The sequence below is a fragment of the Hyalella azteca genome, unplaced genomic scaffold (assembly GCF_000764305.2).
Source record: "Hyalella azteca isolate HAZT.00-mixed unplaced genomic scaffold, Hazt_2.0.2 contig17970, whole genome shotgun sequence".
NCBI lineage: Eukaryota > Metazoa > Arthropoda > Malacostraca > Amphipoda > Hyalellidae > Hyalella > Hyalella azteca.
The window spans coordinates 162,065-179,544 of NW_025947730.1; the positions used below are offsets into that span (position 1 = coordinate 162,065).

General features: G+C 41.9%; 1 protein-coding gene across 1 annotated transcript; it reads left to right on the forward strand.

The window, feature by feature from the left end:
- The first annotated feature begins 5,981 nt into the window (after nucleotides 1–5,981).
- LOC108667290 (proton-coupled amino acid transporter 4) lies at nucleotides 5,982–16,913 on the forward strand. Its single transcript, XM_047885447.1, has 9 exons — nucleotides 5,982–6,097; nucleotides 6,388–6,538; nucleotides 7,597–7,691; nucleotides 9,497–9,611; nucleotides 10,239–10,340; nucleotides 10,806–10,988; nucleotides 12,534–12,712; nucleotides 14,435–14,627; nucleotides 14,822–16,913. Exons 1-9 carry the CDS (start codon nucleotides 5,982–5,984, stop codon nucleotides 14,939–14,941), a joined length of 1,254 nt encoding a protein of 417 aa, XP_047741403.1. The 3' UTR covers nucleotides 14,942–16,913.
- Nucleotides 16,914–17,480: the final 567 nt, after the last annotated feature.

Here is a 17,480-nt window from a genome sequence, read left to right on the forward strand (position 1 = left end):
CCTACGCTCCGGGCTGGTTAATGGGGCACACATAGACCGGGCAATGGGTGATGCTGGGTAAATAGAACTTGTGTTGTGCATGGTATGTTTGTTGTTAGGGAACGAGGCAGAGGGCAGTGAGGCAGAGGGCAGTGAGGCAGAGGGCAGTGAGGCAGAGGGCAGTGAGGCAAGGGGCAGTGAGGCAGAGGGCAGTGAGGCAGGGGGCACTGAGTGACCGCATATTTTATTTAATCCAAATTAAGAATTTTCAGGTTCTTTAACTTTCACGAGCGCATATGACACGGATACGCGACTAAGGGCCGTTGCCATGGCAATGACTTCACCCCGCGGAGGCTCGCGGGCTAATCGCGCCTATATAAGCCTGCCCTCCTGCACCGCGGGTCAGTGTGCGTGCAGCTGGCGTGTGGGTTGTGTGAAGTCGCTCCTTGTCGAAACAGAAGTCGCTCCTTGTCGAAACAGAATGACGAGCACGCGTTATAGATTATACTAAATATTGCAAAAGTATAAGTCCGATAATTTGTATCGTTTCCAGTATCAATCCGGAAAGCAGAAAACTGTCACGGAAAATAGTGAGAGATTACTGCAGTGGTATGTAAAGTTTATACCATACCTCAGTAACAGTCAGCGATTGTTATTAGAAACTAATTGGTTATTTTGGGTAATTGATCACTATTTCACTAATGCTTGATATCACCCAGACGAATGAATTTCCCTATTCGTTGGCAAGGCAGATAAATTGGAGAGACCAATCACCTGGATCAGCCTATTAATTTGATTAACGAATTGGTTGGTGTAGTGATCATTTATACCAAGGAACTTAAGAAACCAATCAGTGTCATAAGTTAATCAATCCAATCATCCCAGCAGATGAAGCAACCAACCAGCTGGTTTAGCCAATAAACAGGATCTTGCCAATCAGTTGGACCGATGGCAGCACCGCCTCCCGTAGGACGTCTCCAGCAGGTACCTCCATCACACCTGTGACGCAGACGATAACAACCTATTTGCTATCACCGTGACTGGCAGTGGATAACCCCCGGTATATTTTCTCATGGAAGGTTCACACAATATTAATTTGTATGTACAAAAGACTTACACAGTTTTTTATATTTACAAAAGACTTGCAAGTTTTTTTGTATTTTCAAAATACTCACAGTTTGGCTTTGTGTCTTCACAATGTAGACACAATATCATTTGTATTTACACAATATTCAGACAATATTTTGCTTTGTGTGAAAGTATGATTGTTCACAGACAAAAGTGATAACATAGCGCCTTAGGCTTAGCCTTATGTAGGACTTTTTTATTGTAGATTTCATAATTCAAATCCACTGTCACACAGTCCTGTATTTTACTGTATTCAGCTGAATTAACACGTTGGCTGTGATGTGCGCTATACATAATATACACGCTGAACTGTCCAGAATCGCGATGTGAACATATGAATGTTGTACATATCTATGAAAAATAAATATTTGTATAAAATAAAATTTCTCTTTCAAAGTTGCAATGTTAATGGCAAATTTACAATTTTAACAGGCCATTAGGCCTGTTAGGAAGGGGTTTGAAGTAAAATACTGCATGGAGCAATAATTTTATTTTCAACTGCGAGTGGCAAAAAAGAGACAAAATTCGTGGGCATTGATGAAAACAAAATTTTGGTATCTCTGCATAAAAACGAAATTATTGTAATTATTAAAATAAGTATATTTTTATTTCTCTGCAACTGCAACATTGGTTGTTGCAAAAAGCATTATTTTAAACTGTGCACGCGATTGCAAAACAATTAACGCACGAGTATAGTTTGCTTAAAGAGTCATCAGTACGGTTTTACCCTGCAAGTTTTCACCCTTGCTACGACACTTTCCTCTTTTGCTGAGAGAATCTTGTAGCATTCATGGCAGCGCTTCCTGGTTTAATTGTGTTTGGCTCTATCAGAGTGCGCTACCCTCTTTTACCCTCGGTAATTTCAGATCTACGTCCTGATTTTACGCTCTCTGAGTGGCTGCATGTAATGAGAAACATTGCTTTTGCTCCCAAAATTCTGTAATTGAAATGGAGGGGCGAGAATAGTACTTGTTGAAGAGTACCCATGCATTGACAACTGATGTGCCAGTTAGCAGTTGAGTTGCCACTTTCCGGTACCATTTTGTGCTTCGTCTTAGAGCCGTACTATACGAAGTCATCTGATCATGAAATGTTTACGCCTTTTTAGCCTTTTTTTTTTAAATTACACATCCTGCTTCTGCAGAATTTCAATGCCATTACGGTTTTTCTTGCCCGATGGAAATAATGCATCTGTAACGTGTGCTCTGAAATAGTTGAGAGGCACAAGACAGATCGCTTGTCTTTCCAATGATACACTTTGCCAGCCGCGTTGTGTTGCGATGTCATTTCTCCTGTTTTCACTTTTACATATAGAAGTGTTTCTGGAACAAATTTGATATTTTTTTAGTGCCCCACAGTAAAATATCTTTTCAGTCAACAAATTTTGTCCGCAAAATAGTTGAAACCTGTCCAAGAATTAAGGGGCTGACTTTGCTGCAAAAACAGATTCAAAATGGCAGACAGTGGCTTCCCGTTCCATGTTTCCAGTTTATATGTGACGGTTGCAAGTGTAGGCATCAGCTGAGCAAAGTTTATACAGCTGTATGCCGGGCTTGTGCGTGTGTCATTCTTTGAATTAACGTATCGTCAGAACTTCACTCTGCCTCGGAATAATGTAACTGACTCGTCTGTCACAAGTCGTGATGCATGGTGTATATGTTGACTTGTAATAATTATTGCCAGTTAGCTGTAACACAAGTGGTTCTGATGTATGAAGCCTTTTGAATAATCAGAACGAGCATTTTCATTGAAGTGCACGAAGTGTAGAAGCAATGAATGTCTATCTCTTGACATGTTATTGCATATTAATAAAAAGTCATAAATCGTTTTTTAGAACAGTAAAGTTCCAGCTTTGGTTTGCGTACTAATCACATTGCAATTATCAGCCCCAAAAATTTCTTTATTTCATAATCATTTGTGGGGTGCAGCATTTCAGTTGCGATCTTCATGTAATCTTTCTGTTCTGCAAAACTTCAACACTTGTCATCTTTGTGTTGATCAGCGTAGTTGTTTATTTCTGTTACCATTTCCGAAACAATTTCTTCTGTTACAAAGAGATTATAAGTATCAAATAGCGTTACTGTGTTCTCTGGACCAGTTGGGCGGGATTTTCGTCAAACTTCTTCTTTGCCTGTAAGGATATATTGTCTTAATTTTGCACTAACAGCCATCCATGCATCAGGCGCACTTTCTCTACTGATTTCTTGATGCAGCGCTTAATTTATCTTCATTCTCAAATGAATCTTCTGGAGGTTCTTCTTCATTCCGGCTGTTAGAACTGGAACCAGTTGGGGCAAAGTCTAATTCTGATTCATCACTGCAGCTTTCACTTGAAGAATCCATCTCATCATCTGTCTCTGAAATTTACTTGATCTCCATTCCGTAGAAATTCTTCGCGTTCGTGATGCTAATGTGAAAGAAAAAATCTAGCTGAAATGAGTACAATCAAATTTACAATATTTACTCAAAAATATATTATTGTAAGCATAGATATTATAACTCTGAAAAACATTTAAAGGAATATAAGCACAAGACGACATAGACGATGAATTATCTATATAAGGCAAATATAACTGAACAAACAATGTAAATTCCCACAATTTTACTCAGGATGATGAACAATAGGACACCAAACTCTTTCCATTGTCATTCCTATGCGTAATATGGGGGAATTTAAATATACAAGTTTGAGAAGTTTGAACCTGCATGTCGTTCGTACGGCGAACAGACCAAATCGGCACTCGCGGCCAACGTGTTAATTCAAGCTGTAGTGTAGCAACAGATGATGAACTAATATTAGTATCAACAATTATAACAGATTGTTCCAAGATATATAGGCGTTATATCCAAATATCTCACCATTCATTGTTTTGAGTGAGCGTCGGAATAAGACTCGTGGCTCATTAGGACACAATGTGTGCCGCAAGCCTATATCTATAACAACATACAGCGTACGAATATTCACCTAAAATAAATTATATTGATTCATAAAATATATTCGTTCAATTAATTTATCAAATTCATTGTGCAAATTCATTGGTCCAATAAATCTATACAATTAATCTATCCAATTTATGTATGCAAATGACGCGATGATGGCTGTCTCGCCGCCGCCCTGGACCAACAACAGCAACATAGGGGTATTGTTATTATTATATTATTATTATTATATTATATTATATTATATTATATTATATTATATTTTATTATTATTATATTATATTATATTATATTTTATTATTATTATATTATATTATCATTATTAGACATAATATACCTAATACTAGAAAAGACAATGATGTTAAACACACCAACAACAGAAACAACAATGACGGGTAAATTAACAAAAACCAACAATAACTTAAATGTACACACTACAAAATCCACACTCATGTTTACACCAATAAAAATAATACGTGCGGTGATAAAAATAACAGAACAACAACAACAAAATAATGCTATACCGAGATAAAATATTGTGGATCATCGTGTTGATGTCGATGATTGTTGCAATCTTATCAGCTGTGTTGATTGTTGGCGTAGATAAGTAGACATGGCACACTGATCTACCTAACATTGTTAATGTGGTGAGGGTAGATGGTAGATATATTGGTAACTGCCACAGTTTATATAGTTAGGATAAATAGTACACTTAGTGCAGTGATCTACTCATCATTGTAGTTATTATTATTATTAAAAAATTGTCGCTGAAATGAATGGCAATAAATGATCGATTAATGTTATACACATTTAATGGTGATATTGTTATGTTAAATGATAGATTTATTTAATTAATTTACTTATCATTATCAATACCAACGATAATTTCCAAAACCGGCGAAGATGTTTATTTTAACGTCCCGGTATTTCTCAGGCGGCAACAACAGGCCTTGCTCTACAAGACGTTCCGGTGACCCTGCCGGTGAGTGATGTGACCTAAGATCACTCTAATTGAGAGTGGTTGCGTTCATTGTGAGTGGTGACGTCACTTATGACTTTGACTGTAGAAAAGTGAATGGGTATATTTATAATGTTGGCCAAATAGTGTCGTTATCTCTTGCGCGTAGCACTGATACAATCTTCTGTCGGGCAAAAGTGCGTCAGGAAGACCCAAACCAGGGCATGATGTTCATCAATATTAGGATATTTTGACAGTCATTAAATTATTCCGAGTGTAGAGATGGTAACTTCGATCAGGGGCAATGATTTCAAAAGGAAATGATAAACTTAATTCAACGAAATCAAAAACCGGCCTGACTTCTAATTGACTATCAAGGCCTCTCCTGAGCCTATTTCAAATCCTAAAGGGATTTCAGAGCCGTTCAGCAACAAATTACCAAAGCCAGAAGCTTAAGCGATTCCAAAGTTTGTTTGGGTCTCAGTTTCGAGGCAAGTTTCGGCATAAAAAAGAAGAGGGTATATATATACATTCGGCCGACACTACTCTAAATGAACTCTAGGGCGACCGTTATGGCGGTAATCAAAAATTGAGCCTGGTATAATCAGACGATTCTTTTGTCCAGTTCTATGAGTAAAAACATTAATTGTGAGATTATACCTTAAATTGGGTTTTGGCTAATTGGTTTTCTAAATACGAAAGTAGATTTTCAACTGTGACTCGTATGTTCACAATACGTTTAGAGGTTAAACAGTGAGAGAGCCCTTAATTCTGAGTGTTGACATAAATACCATGAAATACCATGGTTGTTAACTTCCAAATCATCTGCTAGATTAGCTTGATAATCAACTCAATTATTCTAACCAGAGAATGCTTTGCAAGAGAAATTGTCATCACTGCATCTGATCATTATTAAAAGTATCATCCAGGTATCATCCAACTGTCGCTTATCACCATAGCTACAGCTAGTTTAATGATGATTTGCACTCAGGGCGACAACGACAAGGAGGACGACAACGTTGTCGATGGGGCGACAACGACAAGGAGCGTCGCCCCCGTGGGCGACGAGCGGGACTTGAAACACGCCACCTCGTGAGTACTCAACCCCCTGCACCCTACCATTCATGGCACCCCTCCCCACGTAAAGACTTCCCGGTCCCCACCCTGATTTTTTACTAGCAACCCCGGATCTGCCTCTGATCTAATATTGATCTACAAATGATTTACTCCTGATCTTCTGCTGATATACCCGATAATCTAACCCTGATCTAATAAAAGTCTACCCCTGATTCACCTCTTGATCTAACCCTGATCAACGCAATGAGCTGCTCCTGATCTACCCCTGATTCACCCTATGATCTACCTACTGATCTACTCGGTAGATCGTTCGCGACGTTCGTCCATCTACTCAAGGGCAACATTGGCCCCGGTATCCTGAACATGCCTGAGGCCTTCATGCACGCGGGGCTCTACGTGGGGCTGATTGGCATCCCGGTGATTGGCGCAATCTGCATTCACTGCATGCAGCTGCTGGTGGGTGATTGGCTGCACCTGCATTCACTGCATGCAGCTGCTGGTGGGTGATTGGCTGCACCTGTATACAGTACAGGCAGTTGCTGTTGGGCGATTCGCTTCGTTTTCATGCACTGCATGCAGGTGCTGGGGACTCCAGCCATGCACTGCATGGTTGCGAGTTCCTCAACAAAATCTACCTGCGGGTCCGACTGTAAATTAGATGCCGCCTGGGACTCGGGGAGCGCGTAAATAAGTCGCTCTGCATGTGTCTGCTTTGGCTCAGGGTTCCAAGGGCAGCCTCTGGGCAGCTGGCTGTCTTGGTATGACTCGGCTCGGCCAACTCTTGTCATACTCTCAAGCGACCATAAAGTCGGATAGGAGATTCTGTCAAAAACGCTGATTTCGATCTGGTGGCCAAGAATTCACTGAGAGAAATGGGCGGGTCTGGATGACCCACTTTGATGAGTCAACCGCGTCCGAAAATCGATGCACTTTTTTGACTCACTTGCCCCATTTGTGGGTCATACTGACCCATTAAATTCCAGGCATGACTCACTTGTGACGTCAAATCCCTTATGACGCCACCCGTAGCATGGATACGTAGTTAGCATCTGGGCGTCAGAGCGATTTAACGTCACAAATGAGTCATGCTTGAAATTTAATGGGTCAGTATGACCCACAAATGGGGCAAATGAGTCAAAAAAGTGCATCGATTTTCGGACACGGTTGACTCATCAAAGTGGTCATCCAGACCCGCCCATTTCTCTCAGTGTAAGACCCAAATAACTTTGTGTCAAGTGTAGCGACTATTCTGCTGAAGCCTCGACGGTCCCCGAATTTCGTTGGGGTTGGGCCCACTGGGCATAACGTGGTTATCCCGCCGGGTACCGCATGGTGGGCCCAAAATGCGAAAACCCTCTTATACCCACGTGGCATAATCCTATTTAAGTTCGTGCCCTATACTTAACTTTAATCAAACACCAGTTCTTTCTCCTGATATTGCGATTATAAATTCAATATTTAACCCCCGTATTTACCCCCCGCATCTACCCCCACATTAACCCCCTGCCCTCCAGCTCCACAGCTCCAAGGCGCTGTGTGCGCGGACGGGAGCCTCGGCGCTGAGCTACGAGGGCACCGCGGAGGTGGCGTTCAGCTCATCCCCCTTCAGGTGGGGGTAAAGGAGGAGTGGGGGCATGGGGGAAGGGGAGGCATGGGCTAGTGGGAGGACGAATAATGTTAAATAGAATCAGATTACGTTTAATTAACGTTAAATTAACGTTGAATTAACATTCAATCAACGTTATTGCAACGTAGCTTGTCTGTTGGGAAGTTGATCTCAGGCTTCGCTTCATATTTTATAACTACGTTAAATAACAATCACAGCTGAAAAAAGCTACTGATAAAATGGTAATAAATTTTGAATTGAATAGGCTTAGAAAAAATTAATACTTAAATCCAATTCTAAATCACACCTAACAACTAGAACAATTTTATCAGATATGAAACTTCAGATAACTTAACGCATAATTTTGATTTATTCAATACTTAATCATATAACAACGCAATAACGCAGAAAAAGTAATACAGAGTAAACGTGCAGACTCTTCCTCGTACAACATGCGTGACTGAAGTTGTTAAGACATCGTGCGGTCATGTCTTGTGTTGGCTGTGTAGATTGATCAATTGTTGTGTGTTGCCTGTCTTGATTGTTCAATTGCTTCAATTGATCGCAATTTATCTTCTTGTTTGAAGATAAAATATGGCTATACGATGCAAAAGATCTAATGTAAGATGCTATTACATGCACACCGTAAATATGTCCGCATAGTAACACGCATCACGAGCAGGGAGCGGACGTAGCACGGATATGACATTTTGCAGGGCTATATACTGTTAGAAAAATTACCGTTAAAGGTATTACCGGCGTTAATTACCGGTATTACCGGCGTTAATTAAAGGTATTACCGGCGTTAATTAACGGTATTACCGGCGTTAATTAACGTTAGTACCAGCGTTTCAGTGGCCGGTCGGCACGTGAAAATAAACACCGTGTCGCCGTTTTTATTCTAATTTAACACTAGAAATCCTTGAAACATCTGATAAAAACGGCAAAACAGTTTATTTTCACGGGGCGACCGGCCACTAGAACGCCAGTAGGACCGTTTTTTCACCGTTTTTTTCTAACAGTGTAAACTGGGCCAGAATGACCAACAAAAACGCTAAAATGGCAAAAATATTGGGACATAATCTCACTAAATTTTCTGAGTGGCAGGCGCATCTGTCTGTTGGAGTCGGCGTTACAGACGTGCCGGGCGTCAAGCAATTAATCGAATTAACATTTATCTTATTTATTGATGCTTGATGCTGGGTGTCGAGCATCAATAATAAGTAAACGCGTACAACTCATTTACAATGTCGTGCAATTAAACGAATTAGCATTCATCTTATTAATATGCTTCTTATGGTTACATCAGTATTGATATAGAATTATGAACCATTAGGCGGTTTAAATAATGATCTATATTCGATAATTATCAACGTAGTTAGCTTACACTTATTGCAAATTGAATTAGAATTCAGAAGCGAAGAAGTCGCCTTTAAAATGTTAAAGAATTAATTTAATGATGACGTTTTGAATTTCACTGTCATTTTTTTCGTTTGTTAAATTCTTCAAGTATAACTGACAGCATACACGCAGAGCAATGAGTGGGACTTTGTCCAAATAACGATGAGTGAGTCATCCTGACTCAATTCGGCTCAGCAAGAAGGCGTATCAGTGATACCACCGCTCTCAGCTTGTGCTGTGGATGAGAAAATTTTTAAACCCCAACATAAAAAGTTTTCAATTTTTTTTAAAGTCAAACTTTTTTGGGACAAAATGACCTAGAAATTTTTCTGAGAATGAAATATGTATCACCTGTCGCCAGAAACTGTCTCACATTTTGGACAATTAGAGCCAGTAATTTTCCTCAGGGCCGTACGCCGCCAGGCGGGGGCGGTGCGGGCGACGATGGCCGCCTTCCTGGTGGTCACGCAACTCGGCTTCTGCTGCGTGTACTTCGTGTTCGTGCCGCAGAACTTGTACCAGGTACCGAATGCGTGTAGCAGGTCACGAATGCGTGTACCACGTCACGAATGCGTGTAGCAGGTCACGAATGCGTGTAGCAGGTCACGAATGCGTGTTGCAGGTCACGAATACGTGTACCAGGTCATGAATGCGTGTAGCAGGTCACGAATGCGTGTTGCAGGTCACGAATATGTTTTAAACGAAGGAACATGACTCCACATTTTATATTCAGGTCCGCAAATTATATCAATTAATGTAAGAAAATGTGTATTGTGAAGCCTCGGCCGACGACATAAATGCCTCCTTATTCTATTTAATTGCATGCAAGATTACATGTACAATGATTATATTATCATCAACGAATACAATGATTATATCATCATCGTTAAGCTCACCAGGTAGTTGCTTGCTATCATTATTGAACTTTTAACTTTTTTCTCCCCAGAATTTCATGTCGTCTAATTTCGTCTATTCTCCTCACCATTCCCCTATTTACTTTAAATCAGACAATTTAAATTTAAAAATCACATAATTTAAATTATTAAAAATCATAATTTAAAATCACATAATTTGAAATCACATAATCATAATTTATAATCATGTAACTTTTATTCACAAATTTCATAGTGTGCTTTTTGGGTTTTACAGGCCATAGAGTGCATGACTGGCGGCACCGGCATAAGCATGCTGGGCTACATGATCATCATGCTGGTCCCCGTGCTGCTGCTGTGCTACATACCCGAGCTCAAGGTGGGGCTACATGCTATGTGCTGCATAGCCTGGTGACACTACATGCTATGTGCTGCATAGCCTGGTGGGGACTACATGCTATGTGCTGCATAGTCTGGTGGCACTACATGCTATGTGCTGCATAGCCTGTGGGACTACATGCTATGTGCTGCATAGCCTGTGGGACTACATGCTATGTGCTGCATGGTCTGGTGGGACTACATGCTATGTGCTGCATAGCCTGGTGGCACTACATGCTATGTGCTGCATGGTCTGGTGGGACTACATGCTATGTGCTGCATAGCCTGGTGGGACTACATGCTATGTGCTGCATAGCCTGGTGGCACTACATGCTATGTGCTGCATAGCCTGGTGGGNTCCACCCCGACCCCAGCACCTGACCCCATCTCCACCTCGACCCCAGCACCTCACCCCCATCCCCTCCCCGACCCCAGCACCTGACCCCCATCGCCTCCCCGACCCCAGCACCTGACCCCTATCTCGCTGACGGCGGGGCTGCTCATGACCCTGGGGTTCATCTTCACCTTCTACTACCTGGTGCGGGACCTGGGGTCCGAGGGGGCCGTGGCCCGACCCTTCTTCGCGGGCTGGATGGGCCTGCCCCTCTACTTCAGCAGCGCCATCTACGCCTTCGAGGGCATCGGGCTGGTGAGGGGCATGGGGGCTAAGTAGGGCGCTGGTGAGGGGCATGAGAGGCTAAGTAGGGCGCTGGTGAGGGGCGTAAGGGGTTAAGGGGAGCGTCTACCCCAAAAATTATCTCGGCTATTTACAAACGGATCACTCTGAAACTTGGTACACATATGTAAAATGGAAAAAAACTCACATTATGTTCGTGTAAATTTTTCGAAAAAAATGAAATAAAACGTGAAATTCATAGAAAACGGTCAAAAAAGAGGGTACTTTTGAAATCTATCTTCTCCTGGGATTTTCAAGCTACGACATCGAGACACATATCATTCGATGCGTAAAATCTATAAAACGACCTAGCCGTTTTTTTTTCATTTCTAATTTTTGCGGGCGTGGGAGCATTTTTCGTAAAGTTTTCGGAAATTTTTCGATTTTACCCCTTTCCACCCCCCCTTTTTCAGAAATAAAATCCAAACTATGTCGAAATTGAAAAAACGGCTAGGTCGTTTTGTAGATCTATTTTTTGCGAATCGAATGGTATATGTCTCATTGTTATAGCTTCAAAACTCTAGGAGGAGATAGGTTTTCCGTGACAATAAGTGTGTATGTTGAAAAGAGCGCGACAAGTCCCGCGCGCACCACAATATGCGCTCAATGTAGCATAGATACCAAACTAAACGTTTCTGGAGCTTGATTCCACTCAAGGATGATGGGAGCAACTACATGTGCATCTCTCCCTACAAAGCCCGGAGGCACACTGAGTCAGACCTCACACAAAACACTATATTTGTAGTGGTGGATAGCGAATTATCTCATATCTAATTACTGAAAGAACTCCCCCCCGCGTCCCTTTCATGAAGTGTCGTGTACGTAAAAATCGACGTACATGTATGGTAGTGGTACCATTGGATAGGCCAGAATGTCAGCTTTAAGATGAGACTAAACACGTAACTGCAGCACAACTCAAGTGGACTCTATATATAAAGAGCTCATCAGCTAATTAGTTCCTATCTAATTACTTAAAGAACTCCCCCACCCGCCCCCCTTTCATGAAATGTCGTGAAATCATAAATCAACGTAGAGAGATGGCAGTGGTACCGTTGGATAGGGCAGAATGTCAGCTTTAAAATTAGTATGAAAACCGAAAAAGTAAAAATTTTCAATTTTAGGGTAGACGCTCCCCTTAAGTATATTGAACTAAAGACGTCACTACAGCATATGTGGCAGAGGGAAAAAACCTCGCGTCTCGCGTCAGTAATTGAGTGAAAAATACTCTGCCGTCCTTTGCTCGTATTATCTTGTTTGTATTCGAGTTATTTAATTCATGGTTTTTGTATCAAGAGGTAGAATGCAGGTACCTACATTAATACAGTCCGCAATAATACAGGTCACATTAACACAGGTCACATGAATACAGGTCGCATTAATTTCTACCATGTCACTTCTAAACTCCACCCATCAGATTCTGCCTCATGAGAATAAGTTGAATTATGATGCCAGTATTTGATTCACATTTTATTCCAGATATTAAGTCCCTCTCACCCTCATTTAACTCCCCCCCCTCAGATCCTGCCCCTGGAGAACAAGATGCGTTGCCCTCGCGAGTTCGGCGGCGCCTTCGGTGTCCTCAACACGGGCATGGCGCTCGTGGTGGTCCTCTTCGCTGCTGTGGGGTACTTTGGGTACCTGCAGTACGGGGACCTGGTACAGGGGTCCATTACCCTCAACCTGCCCCCCGACGAGACGTGAGTGGCAGGGCTCCATTACCCTCAACCTGCCCCCCGACGAGACGTGAGTGGCAGGGCTCCATTACCCTCAACCTGCCCCCCGACGAGACGTGAGTGGCAGGGCTCCATTACCCTCAACCTGCCCCCCGACGAGACGTGAGTGGCAGGGCTCCATTACCCTCAACCTGCCCCCCGACGAGACGTGAGTGGCAGGGCTCCATTACCCTCAACCTGCCCCCCGACGAGACGTGAGTGGCAGGGCTCCATTACCCTCAACCTGCCCCCCGACGAGACGTGAGTGGCAGGGCTCCATTACCCTCAACCTGCCCCCCGACGAGACGTGAGTGGCAGGGCTCCATTACCCTCAACCTGCCCCCCGACGAGACGTGAGTGGCAGGGCTCCATTACCCTCAACCTGCCCCCCGACGAGACGTGAGTGGCAGGGCTCCATTACCCTCAACCTGCCCCCCGACGAGACGTGAGTGGCAGGGCTCCATTACCCTCAACCTGCCCCCCGACGAGACGTGAGTGGCAGGGCTCCATTACCCTCAACCTGCCCCCCGACGAGACGTGAGTGGCAGGGCTCCATTACCCTCAACCTGCCCCCCGACGAGACGTGAGTGGCAGGGCTCCATTACCCTCAACCTGCCCCCCGACGAGACGTGAGTGGCAGGGCTCCATTACCCTCAACCTGCCCCCCGACGAGACGTGAGTGGCAGGGCTCCATTACCCTCAACCTGCCCCCCGACGAGACGTGAGTGGCAGGGCTCCATTACCCTCAACCTGCCCCCCGACGAGACGTGAGTGGCAGGGCTCCATTACCCTCAACCTGCCCCCCGACGAGACGTGAGTGGCAGGGCTCCATTACCCTCAACCTGCCCCCCGACGAGACGTGAGTGGCAGGGCTCCATTACCCTCAACCTGCCCCCCGACGAGACGTGAGTGGCAGGGCTCCATTACCCTCNATTACCATTCCACATGTTCTCATTACCATTCCACATGTTCTCATTACCATTCCACATGTTCTCGTTGACATTTCTAACGTACTCATCAACTTTTGAACGGTTTTCATTCGTTTTTCTTAACGCCCTCATTAATTTTATTAACTCAAACATCATTACCTACTTTTCTATCAAGCCATTTAGATTCAATTATTCATCTATTCTATTTTCCGCGCAATCATTGGTATATTCATTAAAGCATATCACTTATCCATGACCTTATCATATCACGTATCCATGACCTTATCTTATCACTTATCCATGACCTTATCATATCAATTATCCATGACCTTATCTTATCACTTATCCATGACCTTATCTTATCACTCATCCATGACCTTATCTTATCACTTATCCATGACCTTATCTTATCAAACATGTGAGTTATAATTTGTTATAACCTTACCTATAATACTATACTACTTATCTACTTACCTGTAAGTTATGATGAACTTTAAACTGGAAATAAAAACTTATATTTGTTGTAAATCAGAACTTGAATATGCGTGAAGTTAAAGTTTGAACTTTCGGTGGAGTGGAATCATTAAATTTTTTCATCTGATTTGATGTATCTTCCTGTCTCTTCAAGTTTAAATATTCGCATATCCGAAATAATATTATATAATATTAATAATACTAATAATATTATAATATTATATTTTATATAAATATATCATTTATATTATATCGAAATAAATAATATGAAATAATATTCGGCCGCCCTCATACCCAACATATGTACAGTCATGTTGGCCGCCCTCATACCCAACATATGTACAGTCATGTTGGCCGCCCTCATACCCAACATCGGGCTCTTCATCAACCTGGTGGGGGCGGTGAGCTCGTCCACCCTGGCCATCATCTTCCCGCCCATCGTCCATCTGGTGACCATCTGGCCGGAGACTGGCCGCTACAACTACATCGCCGTCAAAGTGGGTCATACTTATAAAGTGGGTCATATTTATAAAGTGGGTCATACTTATAAAGTGGGTCATACTTATAAAGTGGGTCATACTTATAAAGTGGGTCATACCCAAACATACGAGGTGGGTCACACTCAGTGGGTACGCCTCTTGATATGTGCATGCCTCATGGCGGTGATCATGCCTCATGTCTCGCCCGCCAGGCGGTTGCCCTCGTCGCGTTCGGGTTGCTGGGCTTCGTCACGGGCAGCTACGCGAGCGTCGTCGCCATCGTCAACTACTTGGAACATCCCCACGACCCCGCGCCCCTCGTCTGCTCCTGACGACCCCGCGCCCCTCGTCTGCTCCTGACGACCCCGCGCCCCTCGTCCGCTCCTGTTGAACCTGCATTCTTTTCTTTAGACTACAAACTCCCTTCGTCGTCAAGAGCTTGTGGTTCGTCAGGTCTTTTCGCTCGGTTTACAATTAACGTTCAACTCGTGGGGCTCGTGAGACCCAAGTCTTTCTCGAAGAGCCCCAAATTTCGTGGCCTTCCCAAGAACCACCACCTCACACCACCCCAACAAACGGACAATCCAAACCCACGGACATCCCAATCCCATTTCTCACTTCCATTGTCATCTCGCTACCGTCTTGCTGTATCCAGCTGTCGGCAACAGGCCATGGGCCTACTTCTTCAGTGCCGACACTTCTATTCGATTCTATAACCAGATCTCCGTCACAAAGCTGGCCTAGGGGTAATTTTAAAGTAACCGATGATAGAATATCCAGCGCTGCAGAGAGCGCTTTGACCATCAGCGTAGCGCATGTGTAAACATTGAGACATTAGCATTAATTATATTAACAAATTAATAACTTAACAGTCACGTCCAAAGAAATCCATGGCAGGTTTTGTTTACACATCGCATGTCATCAGCCTCGCTGGTCATAGGAACTGGCCCGCTCAATTTGTATTTATTAGTTTCCAAATAGATTTTGAACTGATATACCTCTTTTTATTTTATATATCTCTTTAGTTCTGATATATCTATCACGAAGAGGGTATTGTATCATATAATATTGTAGAATGTATGGCGTATCGTTGATTGAAAAAAATATTACAAATAATTCATGCCGAAAGAAAGCAGAGATTTCTACGCCTCTCATAAACTGAGAACCGGATATTGTTTTTAACTGAGAACCCGTTTATTGTCTATAACTGAGAACCACATATTTTCTTTAACTGAGAACTGTGTATTGTCTTTAAGTGAGAACCGTATATTGTCTTTAATTGAGAACCGCATATTGTCTTTAACGGAGAACCGTATATTGTCTTTAACGGAGAACCGTATATTGTCTTTAATTGAGAACCGTATATTGTCTCTGACTGAGAACCGTATATTGTCTTCAACTGAGAACCCGCATATTGTCTTTAACTGAGAACCCGCATATTGTCGTTAACTGAGAACCCGTATATTTTTTTAACTGAGAACCGTATATTGTCTTTAAGTGAGAACCCGTATATTGTCTTCAACTGAGAACCCGCATATTGTCTTTAACTGAGAACCCGTTTATTGTCTATAACTGAGAACCCAGTATATTGTCTTTAACTGAGAACCGTACATTGTCTTTAACTGAGAACCGTTTATTTTCTTTAATTGAGAACTGTATACTCTTTAACTGAGAACCGTATATTGTCTTTAACTGAGAACCCGTTTATTGTCTTTAACTGAGAACCCGTATATTGTCTTTAGCTGTGAACCGTATATTGCCTTTAACTGAGAACCCGTATATTTTCTTTAACTGAGAACCGTATATTGCCTTTAACTGAGAACCCGTATATTGCCTTTAACTGAGAACCCGTATATTGTCTATGACTGAAGACTCAAACCCCTGTTTTTATCTAAAATTAAAGAGTTTTCTGTAATTGATAACCCATAAGTTCTTTGTAACTGAGAACCTGTCGGTAAATTCCCTGTTATTGAGAACCCAGAATTATTTTCGTTATTGAGAATCTAAAAGTTCTATGTCATTGAGAACTCGTCCATAAATTGTCTGGTATTAAAGCTCAGCCAAGTTCTTTGTTCTTGAAAAATGCAACTTTTTATTTGAAATTCGAAGTTTTCTTCATCGAGAATCTATACGTTAATTAGTTCTCCATGAGAACTTTTGAGTTATTTCTTGATCAAAAACTTGCAAGTTTACTCTTAGTGAAAAACCAAGTTTATTTTTACAGGCCACCAAAAGTTTTTTCTTATGTATAACCATCGAGTTCTTTGTTATTTATAACCACAAGTTTTTTTGTTATTAATATTACACAATTTTTTGTTATTTAAAACCCACAAGTTCTTTGCTATTTATAACCCACAAGTTATTTGTTATTTATAACCATCAATTTCTTTGTTACTTATGATCCACAAATTCTTTGTTATTTATAACCCACAAGTTCTTCGTTATTTATAACCTACAAGTTCCTTGTTATTAATAAAACACAAGTTTTTTGTTATTTACAACCCACAAGTTCTTTGTTATTCTTATTTATAACCCACAAGTTTTTTGTTCACTGAGCACCCACAAGTTCTTAGTTCCCCGAGCACCTTTCAGTTAGTCATTAGCTAAGAACCCGCTATAGTTCTTCCCTAGACGCGTTTTGCTAGAAGTCAACCGCAATGATTGCCTCGACAAATATAGGCCACAGTCGCGCTCATCAAGATTTGTTTACAATGTTTATATTTTTTTAGACAGGGTAATCATACTAATGATTTCCTTCAATACTAATTTAGTTTTGCTTGTTAAATTAGCGAACTGAATATATGTTCAGAACACATCAATATTTATAATGATATATCTAGGGCATTTATGTAATATTTTCTATGGGATTTT

Bases quoted from the DNA above. Each gene is read 5' to 3' on its own strand.
- LOC108667290 (XM_047885447.1), top strand. From the start codon at position 5,982: ATGATTTGCACTCAGGGCGACAACGACAAGGAGGACGACAACGTTGTC. The intron at 7,692-9,496 runs GTGGGGGTAAAG...AATTTTCCTCAG, and splicing joins TTCAGCTCATCCCCCTTCAG to GGCCGTACGCCGCCAGGCGG. The intron at 12,713-14,434 runs GTGAGTGGCAGG...ACCCAACATATG, and splicing joins AACCTGCCCCCCGACGAGAC to TACAGTCATGTTGGCCGCCC.